This window comes from Lathyrus oleraceus, chromosome 7 (genome assembly GCF_024323335.1).
Source record: "Lathyrus oleraceus cultivar Zhongwan6 chromosome 7, CAAS_Psat_ZW6_1.0, whole genome shotgun sequence".
In the NCBI taxonomy this organism is placed as follows: Eukaryota; Viridiplantae; Streptophyta; class Magnoliopsida; order Fabales; family Fabaceae; genus Lathyrus; species Lathyrus oleraceus.
In genome coordinates, this window is record NC_066585.1 from 269,593,674 (window position 1) to 269,602,811 (window position 9,138).

At 34.2% G+C, this 9,138-nt stretch overlaps 2 protein-coding genes across 3 annotated transcripts; one reads left to right on the forward strand and one right to left on the reverse strand.

The window, feature by feature from the left end:
• Positions 1–3,620: 3,620 nt before the first annotated feature.
• On the forward strand, positions 3,621–6,550 carry LOC127107452 (gibberellin 2-beta-dioxygenase 6). Its single transcript, XM_051044738.1, has 3 exons — positions 3,621–4,281; positions 5,137–5,461; positions 6,090–6,550. Exons 1-3 carry the CDS (start codon positions 3,818–3,820, stop codon positions 6,345–6,347), a joined length of 1,047 nt encoding a protein of 348 aa, XP_050900695.1. The 5' UTR covers positions 3,621–3,817; the 3' UTR covers positions 6,348–6,550.
• Positions 6,551–7,147: 597 nt separating this feature from the next.
• LOC127107453 (uncharacterized) lies at positions 7,148–8,685 on the reverse strand. Of its 2 annotated transcripts, XM_051044740.1 has the most exons (3): positions 8,542–8,685; positions 7,896–8,281; positions 7,148–7,693 (listed from the first exon to the last, which is right to left on the reverse strand). In XM_051044740.1, the coding sequence occupies exons 2-3, from the start codon at positions 8,277–8,279 to the stop codon at positions 7,388–7,390; spliced, it is 690 nt and encodes a 229-aa protein (XP_050900697.1). In that variant the 5' UTR covers positions 8,280–8,281; positions 8,542–8,685; the 3' UTR covers positions 7,148–7,387. The 2 variants fall into 2 exon arrangements, with proteins under 2 accessions (XP_050900697.1, XP_050900696.1); XM_051044739.1 differs by lacking the exon at positions 8,542–8,685 and having other exon boundaries at positions 7,896–8,530.
• Positions 8,686–9,138: the final 453 nt, after the last annotated feature.

A 9,138-nucleotide genomic window follows, 5' to 3' on the forward strand; every position in this document is an offset into this window, starting at 1 on the left:
CAGAAACCACTGACTTGAAACCACTCTCTCAACCGGTAAAAAGAAAATGTGCTCCGAAGAAGGTCAAGCTTACATCGAGTGACAATTCAATGGTGTGGTCTCCTTCGTATTTTGAATATGTTGACAAAGTTTTCCGGACTCACAAACTCCAAAATCTTAAAAAAGAAATTATTTTTAAAAGAGCTCGCATTACCAAACCATCTCCTTCACCGGCTCCACCAAAAATTCCATTCATTGACAAAATGTCAATTTTTATGCATAAATACATCGAACGGATCGCCAATATTGAGGGTGACAATAATTACAGTTATCGAGTTGTTTCGGCTTTACTCGGTAAAAGAGAAGATAATCACACACTTGTTCATCATTAACTTATCCACGAGTTAAGGATCCATAAAGAATCATACACGCGGCTTTATAGAAAGAAAGAAAACTTTGATGCAATTTATAAGTCTCTTGTTCCTTGCATTAGTGGACCGACATCGGAGGAAAAATGGACGCGCTTCCCTGAAATGGGTCATCTCATAGCAAGTGTGTATGATAAAGTGTGTATTGATCTTATAAGATACAGTTTTTCGGAAACCTTTTTCCCATTGTGCACTGCCCCACCTCAAAATCCAAATAATTGTATTATGTGTATTAGGTGGCTTTCAAAATCACGACACTTTGTTTAAGTTTATTGAAATCGGGATGTCCTATATCACTTACGTCAGTGGAGTGGACGGCTCATTCAACAACAAAAGTTGAGACTTTGTCGAACCAATTTGTTGAAAGGATGCAAGAGTTTCCCAAATTAAACAATATTGGAAGAGAATCAAATGCACAAAAGTCAAAGGGGGTATCATCCATACTTATAGATTTAGCCTGCAAGAAATCTTTCGATTCGTTTTAGTTTTCTGTCATCAATTAAGTGTATGCAATTGTGTATTAATATTAATGAAGTATAATATATACCATTTCAAATATTTTAATACATTTTGATGTTTGCCAAAAAAATTGTTCATTTTCCAAACAAAATACACAGGTTCTGTTTTCTGCGTGGTTTAGGAGAGGTTCCAGAATAAGATAATAGCGTGGTACCGGAAATTTATCTCCGAAACCAACATTGATACATGATAGAACTTTTAGATCCACATTTGTCTACAACTTCTATAAATTTAGACTCTTATTTTTTATTTTATACAAACAAAAAATGTCGTAAATGTCACAAATAAACATCATTTGGTATGTCGCAAATGTCTCATTCTCCAGTGTGATACCTGGGCAAAAGTTTAAGATCGATGAGTACACCTCTTTTGCAGATCTGCAATACGAAGTGCATAATCTCCTACCTTACGGAGATAATTAAAAAATTGTGAAGCTCGAATACCGTTCACCGTCAATTAACAACGAAGACAAGATTGAGTTTAACAACTATGAGCTCAAGACAGATGCAGGTATAAGGGCTATGTGGAATATACTTTTCTGTTTCGAAACAAAAGTTTCGATCGAATTGGAAGCGACGAATTCAAGATCGATCGAAGATATTGTGAAGATGTTAAAGCATCCACCTGAATATTGAAATGTAATGTTTGATTTTATGTTAACATCACATATATAATGCTGATTTTATGTTATGAATGGTAATTTTATTTTGTCAAAATACAATTTTCTGGAGTTTTGCTTCTGTTTCAGTTTCACAATGTGACTGGGATGCATCTACGGACAGATTCCGGAGATGAATCTTCGAATTAAAAAAGACACACTTCTAAAACATCAATGAGAATTGGTCTAAGTTTTATATGTTTATGATACGTTCGAATATGCATTTCTAAAATCTCAAGACATTTAAGTATTTTTCACGTGGTGTTTTAAAGTGGATTAACAAATCCCCATATTTAATTAATTAGTGGTTTACTTTTGTTTGGTAGGCTATTTTTGTTTGATGTAGTATTAATTAGTCATTTGACTAGACAAACTGATGAACTCGTCTTGGCCTGCTTCAACTTTTGACTAATGCGTACGTATAACTTGTCTCCACGTGCATTTCTAGCTCATAAATTGGAAAACTTCGTTTATTTTGAACACAAATTATTAGAAGTTTGTGATTAATGAGTTTTTGATTAGTTGTACCTAATGACATTTATTATTTATACAATATTTGCATTCAACAAAAATTAATTATGATTTATTAGCCGGGGGAGTAAGTAGCAGAAATATTGTCATTTATCAGCCGTTTCTGCATATATGCACAACTACATCACTTGAAGACGAGTTAGGAGATAATAATGTCATTAAGATAGTAACAAATTTTGCACCTACTAAAAGTTATTGCAACCATCTTACTGCATTTTTGAGGGAATATTCTCTGAAAAAATTCTTGTTTTCTTTTGTTGCTTCTAAACAGTGAAACCTAAAAAGTGTAAATAAAAATAATATAGGAAAGGATGAAATTAATATGGCATAATACTTCATCTATATTCCATCCATTTTAAAATGATACATAAAAATCAAGAAAAATTTAATGTGTTTGGATTCGGATTGATTTTGATAGAATTGAATTTGATATAATTGAACATGCTCGATTAAACATGCTAATAGCCTGCATTGCTCGATTAATTGCATAGTTACTACATGTTTCTTCCCGTTGTTGTGAATGTCTGACACCACACGCACGTCTGACTTGATCTTGATCCCGTTGTTGTGAATGTCTGACACCACACACACGTCTGGCTTGATCTTGATACGTGACGCCATTGTTTTAGTTAGTATTGCTATAAACATGGAACACATCTAAAATGCTAAATTGTCAAATTCTATTACGATTTTATTGATTCTAATACTCTCAATCTTCGTGGAATCCTATGAACTTGAAAAAAATTGACTATATTGTATTCCATTATTTTACATTCCCCAAATCTTCATTTGCAGATAGAAATTTGACGAACTCTAAACTTAACTATTTTTCTGACCAACATTTTATTTTTTTCAAGTGTAAACACTTTGTAAAATTTTATTTCAAATTAAAATTAACATTTTTTAATAAAAAAACACTAGACGCATTAATCTTGACACATATCAATGACAGATAAACTATTTCATAGTTAAAATTTTAAAAAGAAATCACGTTTCTCTAATGTTTCTACTAGGAATTTGATAACTACTCCAAATAACATTAAATACTATGTGAGAATGTTGAACTAATAAACAACAAAATGTTCATTAGTCATGTCTTGTTGATTTCTAAGGACATAAAATTTACTTTTAAGTGTAAACAATATCCAATAAAAATCTATTGAACAATGTTACAATATCCAAATGTTACACCGATTTAATTTAATCTTACTCTGTATAATATATTCATTGTAAAATCATGTCATTGTGTCATTAACCTTGATTATAAATCAGACCAATGTTCACTACAAGGATTCTCCCCTGCTGTAATCATTAATATTTTAAGATATGTAATTAGCAAAGTCAAAAGAGGAAAACAGGTTTGAAGCCTTTTTCGTTCTTATTTGACAACTTCCCTAGTGATGATGACCCTTTCACACTATTTTTAGTATCCTTTTTAAAACATGGTCTATTGAGAGAGCTCCAAATCACTATCCCTCTGACATTTGTCATTGTTTGGACAGCCTTGATTGTCCCAAGTGATTGTCCATTTCATGACTTTCTAGACCACCCTATACCTTAGTGCCTCCATTCTCCAAATCCAGCCATATAAATGCACTCTCAACCTCAATCACCAACACCTTTCTCTCTACTTACCAACCAAAACTTTAAACACTTCATAGCTACTTCATTGTTAGCTCTTTCTTTCTAACTAGGTGCAACAATGATTGACTCAAATCCACCACTCTTGAACCATTATGGAGCACTTTTGAGAAATTCAGATGAACCTCAAAACTCTAGAACTTTCAATGATCAAGATAGTAATGATACTGTGGTGGATACATGTGAACTACCATTGATAGACCTTAATGGTCTTAAAAGCTGTAATGTTAGAGAAAGAATGGCTTGCAGTGCAGCAATATGCAAGGCAGCATCAGAATGGGGATTTTTCCAAGTGATAAACCATGGTATAAACCCTGACCTACTAAGAAATATGAGGGAGGAGCAAATGAAGCTGTTTAGGGTACCCTTTGAGAAGAAGGTCAGTTGTGGACTTCTAAACAATCCATACAGGTGGGGGACACCAACAGCAACTAGTTCAAATCACTTTTCATGGTCAGAAGCTTTCCACATTCCTCTCACCATGATTTCAGAAGCAGCTTGCTGGGGTGAATTCAGTTCTCTAAGGTACACCTTAGTCTTACACTTAAGTTTTAACGTAGTTTACTTCGTTGAAATATTTTAATTAACAACTCTACAACATGAAAACAGAACAAAGACAAAATCAAATGATGCAGAACAAAGAAAAATGACATTTATTTGAGTGTAACTGATTTGTCTTGGTGTGCTGAGGAAGTGATTCAAGACATCTTAGACACTGACAATATAACCTGATTTCTAGGCACGACACTAACCATGATTCAAAACATAATGATCCTGTTTTATGTTTGAAGAAAATCAAACTTGACTCTCCTTAGATTTCCCTAAAACAGATAAACTCTACAGGCCCTATATTAATTCTTTAATTTTTCACTAGACTCTAATGGTTCCTGCAGTCGCTGCAACATGCAGCAGCTGTAGAAGATCCGTGTACGCGCACATACAGGTTTTCGAACTAAATAATTATCAACTTTTGCATGACTAAAATAAGAATTAAGCTAAATAATTATTTCCTAATCGTCTCCTCTAAAGTGGGTTTGGTGATTTAAGTAAGACCAGGTCATCAAGAATCCATAATTGTCATGTATGTAATGTAATACCGACATCAGATTTTTTTCATGGACTGTCCAGTTACTTTGCACTGAAGAAATACATTAAATTATTTGAATATAGACAAAATGACCACTTGTCAGTTTATTACAGATCTTGACAGGTTGGCTTCTAGAATTTGTGCTCAGACAAGCACAGGCTAGTCCTTCTGAGCAAAATGTAGTTGTCTCTAGAACCAACCTGCTTCATACGAGAGGATAGTTATGTTGTGCATGCATGATTTCACCCTTAAAAAAAACAGCAAGTTAATATGTTTCTAACCCTTTGCTGCAGAGAAGCAATAAATGAGTTTGCACCAGCTATGCTAGAAGTGTCCAGGCTACTGGCAGGTATTCTAGCAGAAAACTTGGGCCACCCGACAGACGCAGTTGAAAAACTCTGTGATGCAAGCACATGCTTTCTGAGACTGAATCATTATCCTTCCTGCCCAAAATCTAAAGAAGAAATTTTTGGATTAGTACCTCACACTGACAGTGATTTCCTCACAATCCTTTATCAAGATCAGGTCGGTGGACTCCAACTGATGAAAGATTCCAAATGGGTCGCTGTAAAACCAAATCCAGATGCTCTTATTGTTAACATTGGAGATCTTTTCCAGGTAAAAGTTAGTTTCAATGTTAGTTGGTTACAACAGAATATTAATTAGATATTAATGAAGAAAATTAATTCACCATGAATGTATCAATGCTAACATCTACAGCCATTAATGGAGGAAAATTAACTGTAGTACTAAAAATAATATGATGCATGTAGCATGCCAACCTTCAAAAGAATCTATTTAAACAAATCATTAAAAGAAGGGAATAATTTAAACTAACAACCAATATGATGCAAGCATCATGCTATATTATTTTTTTTCATAGGAATATAAAATAAGCAGATGAGTCCAGGAAACATTATTCCATCTTTAGAATTGCATAAAGTGATTATTTGTAGCATCCTTCAACTAGAACTATGGTTCTTTTCGTTGACTACAAATGCCAAAAGTACAGCCCCTTTTTTCAGTCTCTAGTATTACAAAAATGAATAGAAAAAGGATTATCAAAATGAGTGTTGCAGCATCAATTATTGACTTAACCCCATAATCTGATCTGCACAGATCATTACATCATATTTTTACTAGAAAACTCCTGTGGCTATAGAAATAATTATTAACTATCTGTTACATTTAACAAATTACCAAAGGTTCATTTGCTAACAAGGTCTTTCCTTTTGGAAAATCACAGGCCTGGAGTAATGATGAGTACAAAAGTGTAGAGCACAAGGTTGTAGCAAATGACAAAGTGGAAAGGTACTCCATTGCATACTTCCTATGTCCTTCTTACACTACTATGATAAGTGGCTGCAAGGAACCTTCGACATATAGGAATTTTACCTTTGGAGAATATCGACACCAAATTCAAGAAGATGTCAAGAAAATAGGACACAAAATAGGACTATCAAAATTTCTACGTAAAGGCACGTACACGACGACCACTGTTTAGTGCATTGAACAGAGTTCAACTGGAGGAATTAATAGTTAACACTATATTGATATTCTTTATTCTAAAGAAAGTTTTTTATCAGTTCAGATACAATATGTAAAAGTCACTCGAATTATATGTAAGAGTAAGAAGAGTAAGAGAAAAATATAAAAAATGAAGGTGGGCTTTACCATGCACCCACTTAGAAGCAGCACAATTTAAAAGGATTCTATCCCACCTTCCCCCAGTGGAGTTTTCTCCTTTCCTTTTTTGCTATTATTATGATTTTGCTCCAATGGTAAAATAAAATATTAAACAACTATCAATGTTTGTTCTACAAAGATGATCCAATATGGTGAAGCTAATACATACAATTAGATTACTAAACAGAACCTTTATGCCAAAAGGTCGGACAAAGTTCGAGCAGCAGAAGACCTGGTTGACTTGATCATGCTTACACAAATAGCAGCCTTTGATAACCTTTTACACTATGATTGGTCAGCAAAATAATCACATACTATTGTGAAAAGATGAGCTGTTTTTAAAAATAAAATGGGAAAGGGGGATTCTTTATTAATTAGAGTGTCATTAACGACCATTTTACATCTGTTCGCAATGGGATATGAGCTCAGTACTTTGAGGTTATAAGACTAAGAAGCTCTAATCACTGAGCTAGCACCAAAAGAAGAGATTTCTCAAGCCTTCGTTACTCCCCTGGTAATGGGGTGATTGACATCCAATTTTAATGCATTGAATTCAATCTACAACTAACTAAACAAATCAACTATAGCAATATTATAGAGAAATTTTGACCAACTAGAGTGAGAATGAAACTATCTACATTAATTCCTTCAAATGCAGCTACTATAATATGTCATGCAATAACAAATTAATTGCATTGCCATGGCATGTATATTTCTGTTTCTTGAATCTACATATCTCACTCAAGACAATAGCCACCCAGTCTTTCAAAGTGTTTCATTTCTTTATCAAGGGGATCATTTCCCCAACATGTTCATTTTGACTTTGTCTAGTTAACTCAAGGGCAATCTCTAAACTATCTAAGACAGATTTTCTCTTCTCCAGTTCTCCTCCTTCTCAAAGGTTGTTCTCAACAGGGGACCCAAGAACACGTCCAGCATGTTTTGAGCAGGATGATCTATTTGAGATGTGCTTGTAGGAATTACCTCGCCAGCTGTTAGAGAAAAAGTATATAAATCGTCCCTTTCCAAACTAGATGATTTTTTGTTCTTATGTGGAGAATCAAGATCAGTTGCTGCTTCTTTTGTGGCTCGAAGTTTCCATTTTGGCTCGCACTGTCTACGTACTGCTTCTCGAGTCTCCTTGTCCTTGTAATCTTTGACATACTGCAGACATACGACAAAAATATTCAAGCGGATATAGGAAGAAACTAGAATCTCCATCACAACCTTAGTATCGGGAAGCAATATTCTAAATTCAGTGGATCATATCACGATACAAAGTAACGCTAAAGCAGCAAACATTTCTATTCATATTACTCAAGCAAAGTAAACCCTAATTTTCTCCTTATCAGAAAAAGAAAATTACCTGTTCTGCAATCTCCATTAAATCCTCAACAGTCAACTCCACGTCATCGTCACTAGATGCTCGAACTTGACATACATGATCACGATCACTACTACCATGGCCGAGATCCTCTAAATTTTTGTGTTTCCTAGTAGAACGTCTAGGAGCACTATCCCTAGATATATTACTTTTCTTCTTCTTCTTCTTTTCATTAACATTATCACCACTTTCATTCAGTTCATCTAAATTTACTTTCCCCTTACCCTCACATTTTGCTTTGGAATTTAACTTCCTCTTCGATATTACCTTCTTCTGATCACATCTAATGTCACCATTTTCTGCAACAACTTTTGGCATCATCCATGGTGGTAACTGACGTCTACTTCCCTCAACACAAGTATTCATTCCTAACGATAATATCAATCAATTTTTAAGCTAAGTTACAGTGAAGCGGAATCATGTAAAGAGATAATAAATTTTGAATTACACAACATTTAGGTTGATTTAATTTAAAGAATTGAATGAAAATTGTGCAAAAATGTTGAAAAGGTACGGTTAGGGTTTGACAGAAGAGGGTTAAATTTTAGAAAAGAGAAAGGAAAATGGAGATTTGTGGAAAGTGTAGTTAGCATAAAGAGATAGAGAAAATAGAAATTTGAATTCATACCGAGAATTAGAATGAGGTTTTCTGATCAGAAGGGCGAAGAAATGAAAATTTAAATTTAAACCATGGGATCGGAGCGAATGTGAGACAAGTTGCAAGTGTTCGGTAACTTCGACTGCGTATTTTTTAAAGATATTGTTTCTAATTAAGTGAATGCGACTTTAATACCTAATTGTTATAGTCACTGTTATTTTTATTTATTATTTGCATTGGATTATGATAAATAATTTAGTTACTTTAGTGTGTTCTTTTTGGCAAATTTACCGAGATAACCCATTTTTTCGAAATTTTTTCCAAAATACCCCACTTTTGAGCAAAATTTCCAATCTACCCCACTTTTAGGAGGAGGCGCCAATTGGATTGGCGACCCCTCTTAAAAACTACAAGGAGGCGCCAATTGGATTGGCTAGGGCACCTGCCCTAGCCAATCCAATTGGCGCCTATGTGTATTTTTTAAGAGGAGGCGCCAATCCAATTGGCGACTCCCTTAAAAAAGCCTCAAATGAAAAAACCTACAATATGAAAGTTGTAGATCTTTTCAAGACAATGAATTTGGATATAAATTTTGCATCATTTGGATTTTTTATGAGAAAGTTATGG

Coding starts and splice junctions, on each gene's coding strand:
- LOC127107452 (XM_051044738.1), top strand. CDS start 3,818: ATGATTGACTCAAATCCACCACTCTTGAACCATTATGGAGCACTTTTG. Junction 4,282..5,136: donor GGTGAATTCAGTTCTCTAAG/GTACACCTTAGT, acceptor CCTTTGCTGCAG/AGAAGCAATAAATGAGTTTG. Junction 5,462..6,089: donor ACATTGGAGATCTTTTCCAG/GTAAAAGTTAGT, acceptor GGAAAATCACAG/GCCTGGAGTAATGATGAGTA.
- LOC127107453 (XM_051044740.1), bottom strand. CDS start 8,279: ATGAATACTTGTGTTGAGGGAAGTAGACGTCAGTTACCACCATGGATG. Junction 7,694..7,895: donor TAATGGAGATTGCAGAACAG/GTAATTTTCTTT, acceptor GTATGTCTGCAG/TATGTCAAAGATTACAAGGA.